At 34.5% G+C, this 20,063-nt stretch overlaps 1 protein-coding gene across 1 annotated transcript in view; it reads left to right on the top strand.

The window, feature by feature from the left end:
• The window catches only part of LOC136027684 (protein slit-like), a 184,324-nt gene that overhangs the window by 126,817 nt on the left and 37,444 nt on the right, over positions 1–20,063 (top strand). The window contains exons 19-21 of the mRNA XM_065705131.1: positions 988–1,222; positions 6,149–6,372; positions 19,511–19,581. Of these exons, the coding sequence (XP_065561203.1) occupies positions 988–1,222; positions 6,149–6,372; positions 19,511–19,581 (530 nt within the window). The remainder of the gene's footprint in view (positions 1–987; positions 1,223–6,148; positions 6,373–19,510; positions 19,582–20,063) is intronic.

Raw genomic sequence — 20,063 nt, 5'->3', positions numbered from 1 at the left:
TAGTGCGTAATTGAATCTCTTCCCCTCCCTTTCAGGCCTAGGCGTCTTTGGGGGATTACTAACAGGTATTGATTGTATGCTTAATTAATTATGAATAAATATTATCTTATCTACGATTATTATCTTATCTAATGAGGGAAGAGGGGCTAAATCTATTGAAATCTCGAAATTACCGGAGGCAAGTTAGCCGAAACGAAAATAAAATTCCTAATGAAAGTAGACACCGAAAAGGAAAGTAGAAAGTTAAGCTCTGACAAAACTTTTGATTTATTCAATGGAAAACTACTATATTATATTGCTGTGCAACTATTGTTTGATGTACGATGAAAACGTACGAAAACGAACGTACAATGTACGATTGAAAATGACATCCTCTGAACTGAAGTTTGTTAGTGAAGTTTTAATCTGGTTACTCTTTGTACTCTTTGGTTTAGTGCACAATTAAATCTCTCCCCCTTTCTTTCAGACCTAGATGCCTGAGGAATTACTATCAGGTATTCATTGTATGCTTAATTAATTATGAATAAACATTATCTTATCTATGATTATTATCTTATCTAATGAGGGAAAAGGGGCAAAATCTAGTGAAGTCTTGTCGTCTGTTTCAAATGTTTTAAGAACCCAAAGTTAACTGCCTAATGACATGTATGGTTGAAATAAATTTGAATATTCCAGGAGAACAATTTTGGGTGGCTTAAGAGGGCCTGGACCTCTCTCGTACTTTAGACAAATGTCTCTGGTTTTTAGTGTTTCCCTCATCACTAGAAAAAAAAATTCCCGCACTCCATTCCCTCTGTTAAGGGTTAGTCTTGTGTTTTCTTATAAATTTAAGCACATGTGATCAAAACATCTTTTTAAAGGAAAATTATGAATATGTAACAGGCCCCAGTCTCAATATTAATCAACCCTCTTCTTCGTCCCTTAGGAGTTGACCTTGTGTGTCCTTATATGTTTAAGAACATCTGATTAAAACATTTTTTTTTTCAGGGAAGAGATGCGAATTCCTAACAAGTATCAGTTTCCAAATAAATGGTTCATATGTTGAAATGCCATCATTAAAAATTAAACCCGAGTCAAACATTACCATCTCCTTTGCAACTGAAGATGATAGTGGTGTTTTAGTGTACCTTGGCGAGGAACAGCATATGGCTGTTGAGCTTTTTAGGGGTAGGATTCGCGTCAGTTATGATGTTGGAAATTATCCCGTCTCAAACATATACAGGTATTTATAGTCTCTGTGGAGCCTATAGTTTCTATTATTGTAGGCTATATTTATTTAAAAACATTTTTCATTTTCTCGGTATGGGTCGACTCATCACTTTTTTTTCCATCGAGCTATAGGTTTTAATGACAGTACAAATTGCTAGATTTAGAATAACATATAAATTTTGGGTTCAATTGCCAGTCATTTAATGAGTTTTTCATTTTTTGGACGCTAGTTAACTGAATAGGCTAAATCTATCGTCTTTTTTGTATATTTACGGTTACTATGGGCTAGAGTTTGTTCTTTACTAGGCTACACGTGGCGTCGCAATGATGATAACATTTGTATTTTATTTACGGACTGTGCCACCATTTTTTGTCTCTTATATTTGCTAAGCTTTCTTTTTTATTGGATGTAGTTGACTAAATGCTGCTCCCACTTTATTTTTTTATGATTGTTATCAAAACTGCATCTAATTTCAAATTTAATAACAGTTTAGACTTCTTGAAATTAATTTTTTAACTAATTTCATTCTGTGTTCAGTTAATTTCATTAATTGGAAGCATTTTGTACTTGTGGATGCTAGTTAAAGGAATACCAATCCTTTTTTTTCTTTTTTTTCATCTTTTTTTTTTTATTACTGAAATTATAGAGTGCACGTTGCTCACATTATATAAAAAAATATTAAGATAGAAATATGATTTCCACGTGTCGGAAAGTTTTTATCCAATTAAAAAGCATTCAAAGCACGTTTTCCAGATTTTGTCTACTATTTTCTTTTGATTATTTTCTTCCAAAAACGAATGTATAATTTTTAGTTATCTTGAATTTCTTTAAAATCCTTCCTGATTTCTTTTTTCTATTATCAGATGCTTTAATGTGTTCTAGTTGAATTACCTTTAGCTTGTAAAATCTAATTTTGTTGTTGTACTGGTCGCATGGGAGCCACCAAGAAGGTATTTGGGGGACATAATATCATATCCCTTGAAAAGTTTCTACGTGGAATTCCAAATGTAAAAAAGAAAAGGAATCGTTTTTACTCTAAAAATGAAACCCTCAAGAAGAAAGTCAAAGTTCAATGCAAGACCATGTCATTATGGCTCTTTCCGGAAAAATGGGCCTGGTGTTCTTTAAGTTTCTTGGTTATTATTATTCATTTAAGAATTAACGACGCTTCTTGACTACTAAGGTCCCTGCGTCGGCCCTGCAGTGCATCCCTGCAGCGTGATTCGATCTCTGGGTCCCGTATTACCAAGCTAAAGTCAAATCCACTGCGCCACCACAGGACCAGTTTCTTGGTTATTTCACCCTCTAGTATGTTTTTAAAGACTCAAGAGGCAAGTAAATCTGGCGGTCGAAAAGCTTTTTTCACTGACGCGGCTACTTAACCAACTTTTCCCGAAAGAGGCATAACGAAGACAGGGCGAAAATTTTGAAAATCTGCATGGCATTAGATGCGATTATGCCAACAAACAGGCTTTGGATAAAAGTACCAAATGCTGCAGTTTGCTGTCAAACACTGGTTTTTCAAACAGTTAGTGGTAACGAACAGTAGTAAGGGACGACCCGGCTCAATAGTAACTAAAAAAAAAACAAAAACAAAAACGGAATTTTGGATACCAATGGTTACATCAAAAGAATCGTACTTTTACCCTTATGTAGGATAAAATACGATTGGGGGATCCTTTCCATGGAGGAATTTCCCGTGGGGGAATGGATTTTTCGTCGGAGGAGGGAAGGAATTTCACAACATTATTTAAAAACGATCGGTAATTACATAAATAAATAGTTTTTTTTTTAACTTAAAGTAAGGAGCAAGATTAAAACTTAGTACGAACAGAAAATATTACGAATTTAAGGGGGGTTGCTTTTATTCAATAACTCGCTCTTACGCTAAAGTTTTTTTTACTTTTAAAAGAGGTTGTTATTCGAATTAAACATCCTTTATGATTCAGGAATCATTCTTAAATAACTGGAACAAAAATCAAACTTAGGTTATTATAAAGTTATTATTAGTTAAAAAAAAGTAAAATTAATATGCAAATTCCGTTTTAATTCTTCATGCATGGTGAGCAAAAATTGAAACCTGCATTAATTCAAAAAACGTTCAGAAATTAAATAAAAAAAAAGTTTATTTGAACCGAAAGTAAGGAGCGACATTAAAATTTAAAACGAACAGAAATTATTCTGTATATGAAAGGGACTGTTCGCTCCTCAACGCCCCGCTCTTTACGCTAAAGTATTTTTTTATTGTTTTAAAAAGTTGTGAGAAAGAGTTAAACTTTAGCGTAGAGAGCAGGGTGTTGAGGAGGGGATAGTCCCTTTCAAATACGGAATAATTTCTGTTCGTTTTAAGCTTTAATGTCGCTCCTCACTTTCAGTAAAAAAATTTTTTTTTATTTAGTTTTCTTACCAAGATCAAAGAGAAAAAGAAATCACTTTCCTATAGCTCCACGGTAGAAACTGTGCTTTAAGTTGATTGGTTCAAATGTGTGACGTATTTTCATAATCCGATCACATTATTACTTAATACTTTCTTTCTGGAGAGTCAAATAGCCCCATCTTTTACAACCTAATTGGTATTAAATTTTTTGTGTGAAATTTTAAGCCAGAACAAGTTAAGCTCCTCCTGATTTATCCATGCAAAAAATTAAGCCAGTACAAAAAATGAAAATTTTTGGAGAATAAGATTTTTTACATATCGTCCCTCTGTTTCTCTCTGCCAGGATTTTCTACCTCTGCAAAAACTTCTAAATGTCCTATTTATAACTGAACTTACAAGATTATGTCGTAAATATCATGTAAAACCAACCTTCTTATTCATAAATTGCACGGACGTTAAGGGTCTTAGTATCTCTACTCTTGAAATGTTTTTAATTCTTTCTTAAGCAAAGAAGTTTCATATTCCTTTTTAAGCTAATGAGGATATGAAGACGAAATGGGCGCTGAGAAAGCCTTTCCCTTTGCCGGACTTTTTTGTCTATATCGGGATGTTTTCCCTGCAAAATCCCATTCCTCTGCACTGCAGTTCGTTGCCTGAATGAATTTGATATTTGTTTTCGACGCATTTTCTCCTTAGAATGGGAAACTGGACAAATTTCCTATAATTTGACTATAAGAATCTAGCAAGTTATTGTGGTAAAGCTAATGGTTGAATTTTAAGTTTGTGTTTATCTCTCGCTTGTACCGGTTCTGAAAAACTTTTTCCACTTGCCCCTGATGGCTGGTGAGTGGTGGGTAACTCTTCGCCTTTTTTCGGAGTGAGCGTTGCTTCTTCAAGGCGGTCTGAAGCTGCTGGGTTTCGATTTCTTTCAAATTCCTTATTAAACATTTACATTAACGGCCAACATTTAATGCAGTATCCCATAAGGGATAAATAACTTGACCTGTTTGGATATGGATGGCTGCTCGGAGGAAAAAACTTGGGGTTCACATCTTTAGACACAAGGATAAGGCTTAAAACTGGGGAATGGTGGGATGTGATGGGCACTGTGATGGGAATATGGAGGCGTTGATTCTGGACCTCAAAATTAGTTTGAAAACAAGTTTTTTGCATTTATTTTTATTACGGAATCTCTTAAAAGTAGTCGAGTGATTCTGCAACTGTTCGCTTCTTGAATATACAAGCAAAATGCGCAACAAATAATGCGTGCTATGAATATTCGTACGATAAAACAAGTCGTATACCTTTGACTACTAGATGTGAGTGACAAAAAAGAAAGCTTTGAAAAAGGAACACGTCGATAATGAAAAAGAAGTGTCAATGAGGGGTCTATGGTAAGCCGGAGAGGATAATCGGAAAGAGCTAGATTGCCGAGGTTGTTTCTTGTCACATCAAGAATCGGACCCTCCTCAACTTCCTCCCTTTCTACATGGAAAAACCATTTACTGCCCTTGGATGTGTTCAAAACACATACCATATTTACTCAGATCGGCCCTATAAAGTTGAACTAAAAATTAGCCAGATGTTTACTGGGAAAGGGGAGGGAGTAAAAAGAATGGACAAGGACAACGCAAATCTATTTTTCAAAGAAGCTACTGTTTTTTCTAGACATATCGGTCGGGGTTTCGCCCCTATTTCTTTTCTTTATCAAATAAATAACCTGTTTTTGTTTCCTTAATTACAATTGCTTAGATTTGACTCTAGTATAATTTTCAATGATAAGTTAAAGTTTTGTTGCTAAGCTATTTTTCCAATAAGTAAGCCAGCAAGCTAAATTTATTTTGGTCTTCCTGTTCTGGGCCATTGAAATATTATATTATTCAAAAGAAGCCAGGGATCTGAACTTTAATTTAGCATATTGGCCAGGGCCAATCTAAGGTCCACCCCTACAGAAGTGCTTCTGTACAGAAGTGGTGTTTTGTTTTAGAGTCCACATTGAGACCCCGTTTAGGGGGTCTGTTTCTTCAGAGTTGATATATATGTGTGTTTTATCAAGTGACCTTTGGAAGAAAACAAGTAAGCTATTTTCTACAGCCGTGTGAGATTATTTTTCCAGGGACCCAGGCAGGGTAGGAAAAGAGTTCGCGAGAAATACCTTCACTAGTATATCGATATGGAGGCCTGTTTACCCTCCAAAGAGAAAGCTAGAGATATTAGTGGTGACCCAGATTGGGTGCACCCTTGGCCTAGAGTTTGGCCCGTTTGATCGTTCGATCACGTTACCATACCCTGGATACGGTATATCGTAAAAGGGTACTAACATACTCTATATATCTACGGTTCAGTAGTGGTAACCGGGAGGCATTCGAGTACAGTATTTGGCGCCAGCGAGACTTTTCCCTCCAATAAGTGGTGAAGCACCATTTCCGCGGTAATATCTGGTAGCAGCGGTGGTTACCATTCTAATAACATCTATTAGGTCTTTAGCTCTAAAGGGATTCCCACGTCCTTAGTATGTAGTGGCCACGACCATGTGGAAATTTAAATAGTATTTTTTTCAGTTTTGAAACAGTAAACGATGGTAAATACCACACAGTTGAATTAATATCCAGAGGTAAAAATTTCACTTTGAGAGTAAATCAAGGAGCTAGTCGAACAATTATTAATGATGGTGAGAAAGATTATATGAAAATATCAAGTTCCTTGTATATAGGAGGTTTACCACAAGAGGTGGCAAAGAAGGCCTACAATCAATGGCATTTGAGAAGTATCAGTAGTTTTAAAGGTAATGTTTGTCTAATTTTTAATTATTAAAGATGGTTAAAGACATACAAAGCTGTTTGAAATCAGTAGAGGAATCCCGTGCTCTAACTTTGACTTGGTGCTCGTTTGTTTTACTTTATTTCACGTATTTTTTTTAGATATTAAAGATTTTTAAATTTCTTTGAATTTTTGTTTGGAAATGACAGAAGAACTCAACTTGTGTTCCAGCTTAGACTTTGGAATTCAAATAGAGCTATGTAATGTTTTTTTTTTTTTTTTTTTTTTTTTTAGAATCGTAAAAATCACCCATCCTACCCAAAGTTAATGGGGTCACTCAGTCTATTGCTCCACTGGGTTTTTCTTTGCCTGCCTCAACTGCTTCTTCGGAAACTTGCAAGTTTTTTGTTTTCTATTTTTTCACCGAATTCGGTGTCCCCTTTTCTCGAGTGACAATACATTTCTTTATTGTATCTTTTTAGCTCATGTAATTCGTTAAAAATGTATAATTTGCATTTAGTGACAGAAAAGTTCCGTGTTCCGGCCTTTTTTGTTTTCATCTCTTAGAATATGTTGAAATGAATATACAGTTGTATTTCAATGTGACGGGGGAATTCCATATTTCAGCTTGAATTTTTCTTGTTATTGCTATTATTTTTGGATTTTTTTTTCTTTGCTCTTAGAGTAGGCTAATAGCATAAATTTCGGCTCTGCAATGATCTGAGGGTTCCATGCACTAGTATGGATTTGGCAATTCAAATGGGTGCTACGTTAACTTTTTTAAGAGTCTTTACAACCCACCATCCCTCCCCATCTCATGTGAACAGAGCATATATCCACTTAGCATATTGTTCCACTTGGTTATTCCACTTCTTACATAGTTTTCAAAATTCATACAAGTTTGTTCCCCCCCCCCCCACTATTATATGCTCTCTGTTCTTACTTGACACAAGAAGGGACAAATATTTTTGGTTCAATGGTCAGTATTAAAAACTCCACACAATAAAAGTCATCTTAAATGTCCCATAGAATTAACATTTTTGCAGGATGTTCTGTATAAAATAGCGCTGGTATCTGACTTAAGGACATCAAGGACATCCCGACAAAAGATTGCATTGCGGCACCAAGGATTGTCTGAATTGGTTAAGTTGAGGTCTACACAACCAAATGTATCTTAAAAACTAGGAAAATCAGGGATCCAATCTTTGGTACTTACGTGTTATAGCGACCACACCAAAGAAATGAAGTTAAGTTAGTCCTAATGAAATAAATCAAAATACGATAAGGATATAATTCTTTAGTAACAAAATTACGGAAACCACAAAGGAGAATTATGGAAAGCAGGCCGCCCAGAACGCATTATATTAAACACCTAACCAGCTCTATACATCAAATATTTAATTAAAATATACCTGTATCGCAGTTTATCTCACTCAGTTTAAACAAATTATCTCCCAATGAAAACAGAGAAAACGGTTTTACTCAGATCAAGAACTTGAGTGTAGTCTCATTAACACGTAAGTACCTAATTTTTATGGAAAAAAACCCATATGTAGTTATGCAGCTTTCGGTAGCAACGGGTAGCAGATTAAAAAACAAGAAAAAAAGAAAGAAAAGAACGTGGGTGAAAATTCAGCAAAAAATAAGCTAAAATCATGTATCACCAAACACCTTAAGAAGGTGGAAGCTTTCCTTTGAAGGTTTAGATGTCTCTGGGAACCAACAAATTGTTAATGTTTGAGTTATTACAGACGAAACGCGTTTTCTATTTTAAATAATTAGTTTAGCTGTGGCACGCTGGCAACACTGACAAAAATGTTGTTCTTGGTTAAAAGACTACATAATTTTGGAACAGCCAAAAGAGAATTCTTAGAAAAGCGTTATTTTAGGTATGAATAGACGTAAGACGGTTCCGGGAGGCAAAAATGTTTTCATTTTGACGTCCTAAAATCTTTGAAGGCAGTACCAAGTATAGCAGTCTCTACCATAGCGTTACTAGCGCAATTCTCCTTATTCACAATATTACCCAAAAATGATGAATTTTTATTGTCGTTATTCAACTATCAAGGCAAGCTCCTACACGAGTTAAATCGCATCACTTAATCTACGTATTCTCTTATTCTATGAAGTAATTTCCTAGCCTCTTAGTCATCGTCAGTTATAACGAAGAGAATAATGCAAGTGGAGGGAAATCGCCTATTTTGACAGCTTATTTATGAAAGACCGTTATATATTTCTTAAAATTTACTATGGGAATGTACTACTGTTAACTTATTTCTTCCAATTTTTTGATAGGGCAGGAAATTTACTGTGAAATAGGACTGCGTCAATTTTCGGTTGAAAAGAGAATGATAAGGTTGTTTATTTATCTTTTTCCTAGAGTCCAGTACAAAAGGGGCGGCAGAATAAAGGAATTAAAAAGCCTTGCGGTAAAAACTTTGTAAACAGTAAAAATAGATATGCATTAAGTGCATTTAATTTTTATCAGTCTCTGATTCATTCTTAAGTGTTTTGTTTATCAGTAAAATGGGTGGTATTGGGAACAAGGCATTTACAAAATTTACGTTGGGGGAAGTCTAATATTTTGAGCTCCTTCTTATAACCTACCCCTTTTCCTCCCAGTTTCGCTATTAGGCTTGATGACGACTGGCGTCCTGGATCAGCATTTATATTATTTGCTTCTATGTCTTATTTAGTTCTGAAGATACTTAGAAATATTTGCTTTTTCCAAAAGGTAGCAAAATATATTCCGTTTTTTCACCTGCAAAAATAGTTGGAAAGTGAAACTTTTGACATAAAAATAAGTTTTTCTTTGTCTTTTATTTATAAATAAAACTTTCGTTGTGTAAAAAAATGGTCGCCTATAATTACCAATAACAGTTTAAAAATAAGAAAAACATATTTTTTTCGTTTAGCTATTCAACTCTCATGCAGTATACCATCTTTTGATTTTCTACAGCCAAGCTGGGGGTGAGATTTTCTCAGTTTGTACTCTTGGGTACTGCCTCCAACATTGAATATGGAAATACACCAGGAAAAATTCATCACTTAAGAAAATGTTGAGATTTGGCTCTGCATGTATTTCAGTATATTTTTTTTATTGTTATTATCATTTCATTCTTTTAGACATGAAACTATTATTACAGTATGACTGTTGAAAATCAAAACAGGTTATCTGAAAAAAAACAGTTTTTTTTTGTCATATGTTATTAGTAAACATTTAGGTTAGCCGTCTCATTAACTTTTAAATTGTGTAGAGGTGGAAAACGCATTGGATCCATACCATCACTAGTTTTCGCTCTTTGTTCATTTTTAAATTCTAAAACAGCGTGAATCCAGAATAGAGGGGCTCCGGGTTAACGGTGAAAATTAACGCCGAAATTTTACAGAATGTGGTCTCTCTTCTTTTTCTATGTCTATGGCAGTACCACTAAACATCTCAATTTAAATTAATCCTTGTTTGAAACGCAATACTATAAAGCTCCGTAACGCCAAACCGCGATTGCTACAATTGTTTGATCAAAACTGTGCCCTCAGATTGTAATACATCTAAGAACAGTCTTAATTGTTTAGTGATCGTGATGTCCTGTGTAAAATGAAACGCGAAAATTCATCACTATTTATTTTCAGCTTAGAAGGTCCACTTAAGCTTACAAGGCAGGTTAGTAAAGGGAATAAACATACAAACGGAGATGTAACGTTTACACAGCTGTTCTTAAAGTTGTCAAATCTGAACCGTACAGTGTTTCCACGTATTAGACTTGCGTATAGATTTGGCTAATGTCGGTACAAGTAGAGATAGCTTGTCAGAGAGGAGGGTGGTGGATGCACTTGTAGGAAACAGCCATTAACGCCACATCAAATCTGTCACTCGGAAGTTGTAAAGGTATCTGATCGATGCTATCCCTTGCCATTTCACCAAGTGGTGCCAGTAGGGTCTTAGGAATCCCTGCAAAACTTAGGGATATATAATTTGCAATTAGTCTAATGAATGACTTGTGCAGATGGATAGTCGAGCTCAGTGGTAACAGGTTCTTAAAATTTAAAATCGAACTCAGTTTCTTCCTGCAGGAGGATCGGAACAGATTAAGATGTGCACCTCAAAAGAGGCCTGAATAGAAATTTGAATTCATAAAGATGAAGTTAGTCATCTTTCCAGATAGCATCATCCTTAAGTTTAAAATTGAGATCCCGACGCAAGAGTCGGCAAGATCGGATTATTTGTAACTTTGTTGGGGGTGCATTGAAGTTTACTATCCACAGCAACAGACCGCTTTGTTATTAGTTGATCTGATCGTAGATATGGGGACGCCTGTATTGGGTTACTATTTCTATGGACAACTCTGTTGAACGGAAGGTATCGTCAGGAAAATTGTGTATTTTGCTGGTGAGATTGTCCCTTATGTCGTTGATATATGCCAAGGAAAGTGAGTCCAAAGAACCTCAAATAGGTGACCACGAATCCCATGTGATTGTAAATCTTATCAAAAGGCTTTTGATTCGTAAGGTAAAGCTTTTGTGGTATCAAAAGGTGGCACTCTAATGTACTGCCGTATGGTTAGCAATTAGCCCATGTCTGGTGCTGGGCATTTAGGTAGTCAAGTAACGAGTGGCTTTGGTAGAACCCATTTTATTACTATTAATATTATGGGAAGAGTTACCAAATTGAGTCAGGGCTTAAGCCACAAAGGTCCATTGTATCCACAGCCAAAAGAAAACCTAAAACAGTTGCGAGGACTAATGTTCAGTTTTCCTATCCCTAACATATTCTTTACCATCTTTCAGACAATTTCTTCGCTAATAATACCCTCCATCTGAACATCCGGCTCATGAAGTACCTCTATGTTTGAGGATGGTATTTGTGCAATTAGGGAAGTCAAGGACTTCCAAAATGTTAGTTCATCAAGACTTGGATACTTGAAAAAAGCCTGAGATAGGGCTTCAGTCTTTGTCTGAGAATCTTAAGTCCTTATCCTGTCATCCAGAAGCAGGGAACGGATGTCCTTACCCTTCACCAGCTCTTTGTAAAAACATTTTCTGGCAAAATTCTCCTTGTATTGTAGCCGGGATTGGTCAATTACATGAACCTCGTCATTTCGAGCCTTCATGAATCGCACCCGATTGCCTAAAAGTTAGGGTTTGTGTTCTTCCTGCTGTTTTCTGGTAATGTTGAACCAAAGCTCATCTTTGCTATCCTCTTAGATGGTACATGAAATTCGATGGAAACTGATACAAATCCATTGCCCTTCCACCGCATCCCTGTCAGGACTTTCCGATTCTTGGTAGTAATTATACTCTTAAGAATGTCCTAATTCCCTTTATTTTATTGTGGAATAGTCCACCCATGCTTCATAGGCTGTGGAATGAAAAAGTAACCTCGGTTTATGTTCCGTTTAGCACATCTTGACGCTTCCAGTCTCACTTGAGCACTATGTATGTATATCCGTATTGTAAGCTTACTGTTCGGTATCTATCAGTTGAAATTTGTCTCAGTAATCAATTCCCATTGTGATTGGCTTGATCGTGTAAATCATGTGAAAATACCTATCAAATTTTGACCTGGGACCTCGTATACTTCAGTGGTATGCTGCACATGAATCTACCTTTCATGTTTTGGGTACAAGCAGAAAAGTCTTTGTACGAGAAGTTGGTCCGATCAAAGGCTTGTTTACTTTTGTTTTTGAAAACAAGATAAAGAGACAAGTTTGTGACATGGTCATTTAGCAAAGCTATTAACGGGCTTTTCTTAGCGCCAATGTATTCCTCAGACTTCAAATAGAGCCGAAGAACCTTATGACCGATCTTCAGCCATTGAGGGGTGCCCTGCATAGGTCTTCCTACACCGGCTTTGGAGTGGAATATACTGGACCCCTCTTGTTTTTATTTTGTGGTAGGATCATACAATGCATTAATTACAATGCATTAAAAAAAAATCCAATACTGATTTCTTTAAAAAGAAAAAACATCAACTTATTATTCAGAACGGTGATACTTCTAATAAATCACTTTATCCAGTTACGCAATACGCAATAAAAAAAGACTGCTTCGTACAAAAATATTTTTTTAATTTACCATCACCCGGCATTCCAACAGAAAAAAGATGGAGTATAAAAAACAAAAAGAAAAGGGAAAAAACATTAGACTATCGCACAAAGAAGAAAAACAACAACTATGAACTAAAAACTCACCTATCTACAACTGAATATACGTACATATATATACACTTAAATTTTGACAATTTTTGATAATTTATCAAGATGAGTGACGGAGTAAGTACAATAGAATTTTCTTATAAAATATTTTGATGGCTGCACACCTTTCTAAATTTTCTAATAATGTTTCTTCTCCTCTTAACAAACACAAAAATGGAGATTTCATGTGAGTTCTCATTCTGCATGAATTGGATTAGAAAAAAAGGAAACGTCATTCGGAACTAGTGTTTACGATCTCAGACACAAATAAACTTCAAGAGATAAGTGGTAATAAACCCATATGCATCCCTCGAGATCACTCATCAGACTATCTAAATATTTAATTAATTTTGTATCTGAGGAAAAATTTCTTTCCACTTTGCTCTAAATTCTAGGAACCTAGATTTTATTACTCTAACAAATGTGCAATTTTTTCTAAGGAACTCTGTTATTTTTATTGAAAAGAAAACACACTCAGTGTTAACTGATCTATAAGAAAAAAAATAGTGCCTAGAACTTCCGAATATTTTGAATAAAAAAAGAGACAATGACGCTCAAAATTCGTTGGTGAAACTTAGGCCGCTGATTCGCTAACATATCGGCCTCTTTCCACCGTCCGTGTTCTTACTAACCAGTTTGTGTTGGGTCATGGAAATAGAATTGTTTTCAATTTTGCGCTGTAAATTCATTGTCTCCAGGTCTAAGCTGTTAAGAGTTTCGTCTGAATTGTTAAATTTTTAGGTCTAAATTGTTAGATAAATTGACAAGTACTGTTTTGACAAGAACTTGTTAGTTCGAGAAAAAAAAATTGTTGATAAAATTGTTGCTTACGTGTTTGGGTTAGAACGCTGATAGTCGAAGCACACTTACAACGTTTTGGGCCACAGAAATCTTTGCTATATCGTTGAGCTAGATAATCAGTTAGCAAGAGATCCGACCGTTTTCCAAGTTTCCTAGAAAATTTTTGAAAGTGTTTAGCTTTTCCTATTTTGTTCCTTTTACTTTCTTCAAGAAAGAAACCGTTTTTATTAATTTAAACTTGGACGGTGAAACGGTCAGCCTCAAATTTTTCTAGTAGAAAACAAAGGCCAAAAACAGTGTTTTTTATTTCAGGAAAATCAACTGTTTTTACAGGGAGTGGAGTCTTTGTCACGTGTTCGCACTTACAAATAAAGAACAAAGTGTCAAAAAGGGGAGCAAGAACAGTGGAAAAAAAAATATGTCATTCATAAAAAGTAGTCACAAAAAATCTGTAAACCCCTGGCAGTATTGAAAGAAGCTAGGGATGCATTTCGTCTTAAAGCCCAGAGAATTAAATAACCATTGTTTCCAAAAAGCCAAAACCTGTTTGGCCGTTTTTTTTTGTTTTTTTTTAATTTGCGTGCATTTGGTAATTTTGATAACTGTTCGGATTTTATTTCTATTTATTATTTTATCTTTTTCATTTAAGGACCATTGATCATAGGATTTTACACATACCGACAATTTTGCCAGTTTTAAACCCTATTTTAGCCAAAAATGTCATACCTTTCCTTTCAGTAAAATGTACAAAATTACAATTTCCCTTAATAGAAAGCTGCCTATAAGAACTTACCATGTCTAGAAGTTAAAAATTGTTCTACTTCCTTGCACATTGAAAAAGCGACCTTTTCTATCTGTATTTTCTTATTGTATTTTTTTATTAGGTGTAATGGGTCTTGGGCTTAAATCTCTATTGTGAGCATAATTGGAATTAACTGTTTTAAAAAACTACCGTTTGCTGAATATTAGCATAATTAAAGTTTTATTGTAAGTGACCGTCTTATAAATGACACACGACGATCCGACAGGGGACTTTTCTTTGTCAGAAGATAAATTTCACATCTCTAATTAATTCAGTCAGGAATCTCATATCTTTCCTTTATAGCAAAATCTACTAAAGTACACTTTCCTATAATAAAAAGCTACTTGTGAAATTTGAGATTGCCCAAAAATTTGATGAGTCTTCAATTTCCTGCCGCACCAAACAAGCAGTCTTTTGTCATAAAGCAGCCTTTTGTTGAATTCAGAAAGCAAAGATGAGTGGGTAAATAGAGGATTTATAACTAAATTCATCAGGAATCTTAAATCTTCCCTGTATAGCAGAATCATGAAAGTTATTGTAGTAATAGGCTGCCTGTAAAACTTGAGAGTGCCAAGATCTTACAAGTTTTCAAATTCCTGCTTCGCTTAACAAGCAGCCTTTTGCCATAGAATTGCCTTTTCAATTATGGTGTGTCACGGGTTTAAACCTTTATTGGCAGTACGCTTGCATCCAACCTATTTTGAAAATCTGAATCTTGGCCTTTGTAAACTGTCATTGGGAATGGAACTCACCTATTTGATGGTATAAAGAGTGGGTGTGCCCGATATCCCATTTCGTGCACTTTATTCGTGAATAGAACAGTTACATAAATTGGCTCTTTGAAATAAGAGGATTTTGATTTTAATGTCAGTATGTTCTTCTCACTAAACTTATCCGAAGAACTGTTTCTGTCGCTAAGTGCATATATGTCTAAAGTCGATGGTAATTTATTTGCTGTAAACTCATTGTAATGTTCCGGCAAAATTACCATAAACGATTTTTGTTTTCCTCTCTGCCTTTTGTTTGTCGTGCTTAGAATTAAGAAAAGACGAAAGACAAGCACTTACACTTTCCCTCTTCGTCCACCTCTTTTCTTGAAAATTGACTTGTTTGGTTCTTGGATTAGATTATGAGGCTGAAAGAAATTGAGGAGAAATTAATGATTCGAGGTTCAGGTACTTCGCTGCAATTTGTTTTGGTGGAAGGGAATTCTATTCTGATAAACCCGACAACAAGAAATTATATAGTGATAATAACGATGCTATTAATAATTTTAATATATAATAAATGAATAGTATAACGTGTATATATATATATATATATATATATATATATATATATATATATATATATATATATATATATATATATATATATATATATTAATTGTACATTATAAATAAAATACAACAAAAATAATAATTTCTGTAAACTCGAGCTGTCTCACAGTCGTATAACGTCATACGCTAGATACGAGCTATCCATCCAAGTGAGTATTTATTTAGTTAAGTGCGGCAGGCTCCGTTAAAATTTTGCATTAGATTTTGTTATACAGTAGATTACAAAAAAAAAGGATTAATGAAGATTTAATTTCCTTCGTCCTCTTCGTCTACCTGTTTGCATGACAATTAATTTTGTTTAGTTCTTTGGTTTAATTAAAAGGAAGAAAAAAACTAATGAATCCATCCCTATAGAAAAACTAAATATATTTTTAACATTCAAACAGTGAATGTTAATTCACTTTTGTTAATTAACTCAATATATTTTTAACAAACAAAGCACAAATGTGCTTGAAAAACTCAACCAGTACACAATTACTAAATTATACAACTAACGAAATCATCACTGAAATAAACACAAAAAGAACAATAAAAAAGATATATTAATAATAACCACAGAATAACAAATTAAAAAAATATATTAATAACAGAAAAAAAAACACCAAAAATATTTCAATTGTCCTCTCTCGTAATCCAGTCCCACAATCACCAACTGCCCGCAAGGAGATGCTTCTTTAACTGTTTTTTAAATTGTAGCACACTTTCCACTTCCCAAAATGAGCATGGAAAGGTATTCCGGACCACTGGAACCGTGTGCTTTGCTACATGGCTAGAATGAACCGTACTTCTTGGCTCACTTACCAGGTTTTCAGTATTTCTCGTAGCATATCCGTAATAAAATGAACTAAAACAAAAAAATTATGGGAAACATCATGCGTGAAAACCATTCAAACTCTGAAACACAAAAAATACTAAGTCGAAAATCTCTAATTTGACCAACACTCAAAATTCTAAGTTTACTAAAAATCGAAGGGGTCCTCAAACAATATATAGTTTAATCTCTCGAATAATTTTGTTTCGCTTTCTGTCCTTGGCTTCCATTTAAATGAATCACTTACTATCAAACCAAGTCCGCCGACGTTCACTGAAGCTCTACTCCTCGTGGTAAGCTGATAGCCCGGAAAACGGAAAGACATGATAGGACATGGAGATTCTGACATTTTGACAGAATTTTGACATTTTGACAGACGAAGTAAGGTGGTAGTTCGATGAACAGTCATTCAAACCTGGGTTTTGCATAATTCCAAGATGCGAGGAATCACAGTATTTACTAAACTGTAAAGGTTTATAACTCACATTAGACTCTTCATCCGCCATATCTGAAAGTAAATAAATATCAATATCAAAGGGGCTACTTTCCTACCGGCTCAACCTCGATGTGGTACCGATTGGTACATCACACATATTTATATCTAATTAACACTTTCATAACTGTCACTGTAAAAAAAAAAAAAAAATGAAAAGAGACCAAAACATTGATAGACAATAAATCAAAACAACAAAATAAGCGCAATAAACCAAAAGCAATCTACCAGTGACCGAATCACGCGAGCAAAGGTGTCTGTTGGGAGTTTTGCGAAAATAATCCCACGATCAGACCAGACATTTCGCACTCCAAAACTATCCCTTACCGTATTCAGAATGTCACGACGGCGTTTCGTTAGGGCCTCAGACACGAAAATGCCGGACTTAGAAAGTTTAGTTTTGCTCTTGAAAAATTTCCTTGCCATTTCACTGTTTCCCAATTTCACAATCACCGGTGTAATATCTTTTTGGCCTTGCGTAGTGGAATTATTCAAGGGGTAGCGGTAAATATTCTGAATGTCATTTTGCTAAAAACCGGTTACTCCTATTTTCTGTGTTATTATATTCGTTTTTGTTGCTTTCAAATCTTCACCTGCTAACTGCTTCACTCCGTTGAAAACTAAGTTATCTAGGAGCTTCTTTTGTTCAAAATCGCCTGTATTACTTCTCATCTGTGCAACGCGATTTTCTAACCCTTGAATATCTGCTTTCAAACTTTTGTATGATTGTAATATGCTATGAAACTTTGGTGTAAACTCGAGGGACATTGAGGCATACATTTCACTAATTATCGTCTCGCACGATTGCTTTGAGAAATATATATATATTTATATATATATATATATATATATATATATATATATATATATATATATATATATATATATATACTAGCTGTTGGGGTGGCGCTTCGCGCCACCCCAACACCTAGTTGGTGGGGGCGCTTCGCGCCCCCCCAAGCCCCCCCGCGCGCGTAAGTCGTTACGCGCGCGTTTATAATGGTCCATGGGAAAACAATCCGTATTCAGATCTATACCTCATGATTCTAATGATTGCCCTTGAGCTTTGTTGATGGTGATTGCTAATCGACCATTCCCTGAGTCGCCATCGTCATTTATATATCCCCCTGTGCACCCCGGCGTCCCCTTTGTAGTTATGTCCCTGTGTCCCGGTCGTCATTTATATTCCCTGTGTCCCGGTCGTCATTTGTGTCCCGGTGTTCCAGTCTGTGATTTCTCTTTGAGTGTCCCGGGCGTCATTTATATTCCTTGTGTCCCGGTGTCCCGGTCGTCATTTAAATGTCCCTGTGCCCCCCGGCGTCCCCATTGTAGTTGTGTCCCTGTGTCCCGGTCGTCATTTATATTCCCTGTGTCCCGGTCGTCATTTGTATCCCGGTGTCCCGGTCTGTATATACATTCGTTTTTTAGTTTTGTTTTTCTCCTTTATTTTTTTCCTTTTTTCTTTTTTTTCTTTTTTGGTTTATTTAGATTTTTAGATTTTTTAGTTTTTTTATTAGTTTTTAGTTTTTTTGTAGTTTTTACCATTTTTTTAGTTTTTTAGTTTTTTTTTTTTTTACTTATGTCCTGGTCGTCATTTATACTCCCTGTGTCCCGGTCGTCATTTGTGTCTCGGTGCTTTGTTGATTGCTAATTTATATTATATTTATATTTATATTTTTTATATTTATTAATATTTTTTTAGTTTTCTTTTTCTCTTATTTTTCAGTTTTTTCCTTTTTTTTAGTTTTTTCTTTTTTAGTTTTTAGTATTTTTTGTTTTTTACCTTTTTTTAGTTTTTTTAGTTTTTTTAGTTTTTTAGCTTTTTTAGTTTTTTTTTGTTTTTAGTTTTTTTTTAGTTTTTGCCTTTTTTTAGTTTTTTCAGTTTTTTTTAGTTTTTAGTTTTTTACCGTTTTTTAGTTTTTTTTAGTTTTTTAGCTTTTTAGTTTTTTTCTCTTTAGTTTTTTTTGTAGTTTTTACCTTTTTTAGTTTTTTTTCTTCTTTTGTATTAGTGTGAAATAATTCAGACGTCATATGCGGACAAACACGACGTCACTCGACAGACAGACAGACAGACATAACCCACAAACAACTTATTTTTATATATATTTATTCATATTTTTTTAGTTTTCTTTTTCTCTTTTATTTTTCAGTTTTTTCCTTTTTTTAGTTTTTTTCTTTTTTAATTTTTAGTTTTTTTTTAGTTTTTTACCTTTTTTTATTTTTTTTTAGTTTTTTTAGTTTTTTAGCTTTTTTAGTTTTTTTATTAGTTTTTATTTTTTTTGTAGTTTTTGCCTTTTTTTATTTTTTCAGTTTTTTTTTAGTTATTAGATTTTTACCTTTTTTCAGTTTTTTTTAGTTTTTTAGCTTTTTTAGTTTTTTTTTCTTGTTAGTTTTTTTTGTAGTTTTTACCTTTTTTAGTTTTTTCTTCTTTTGTATTAGTGTGAAATAATTCAGACGTCATAGGCGGACAAACATGACGTCACCTGATCCATCCACAGATCCACACACAGACAACTTATTTTTATATATATAGATATATATATATACTTGAGGAGTTGAAGCAAAGTTTTGAAATAGATATTCAGTTTTTAGCTCTGGCTAAAGTTAGATATGAAAAACCCGATTATAAAAGAAGACTCTTAAGTAAGAAAAGGCAGAACTCTGGAAACAACTTTGAAATATTTTTTTTTGAAACCTTGTGCCATAATTGAAGTAATTTTTTTAGGATGCATGAAAGAAGTTTGGATCAATGGTAAGCTTGTGGACTTTCTTCAGGCTGCTAAATTACAGCATAAGGTAGGCATTACGTTTCAAGCGTTGTTGATGATCTTTTTCAGCTTTAGGTCCTTACCAACTCTTCAAATATTTTTAATTGCCCAAATCAGGCGTTTTCTTTCTTCTTTTTTTTTGGGGGGGGGGGGGGGTGTACAATTGGGAAGTGTACAGACGTTTTAAGGGGGATTTTATTTTGTTTGGGGGTGGGGCTGAGGGGAGGGGGCTATGTTGGAGGATCTTTCCTTGGAAGAATCTGTCATGGGGGAAGAAAAATTCAATGAAAAGGGCGCAGGATTTTCTAGCATTACTATAAGAAAACAAAGAAAAATAAACATGAAAATGTTTTTTTTCAAATGAAAGGAAGGAGTAGCATTTAAACTTAAAACGAACAGAGATTATTACGCATATGAGGGGTTCTATAAATACTTTAGCATAAAGAGCGAGGTATTTAGGAGGAGATATATACCTCGCTCTTTATGCTAAAGTATCTTTAGTAATTTCAA

This window comes from Artemia franciscana, chromosome 5 (assembly GCF_032884065.1).
Source record: "Artemia franciscana chromosome 5, ASM3288406v1, whole genome shotgun sequence".
Lineage (NCBI taxonomy): Eukaryota > Metazoa > Arthropoda > Branchiopoda > Anostraca > Artemiidae > Artemia > Artemia franciscana.
The sequence above is the reverse complement of the archived record's forward strand: the minus strand, read 5'-3'. Positions and strand labels throughout refer to the sequence as shown.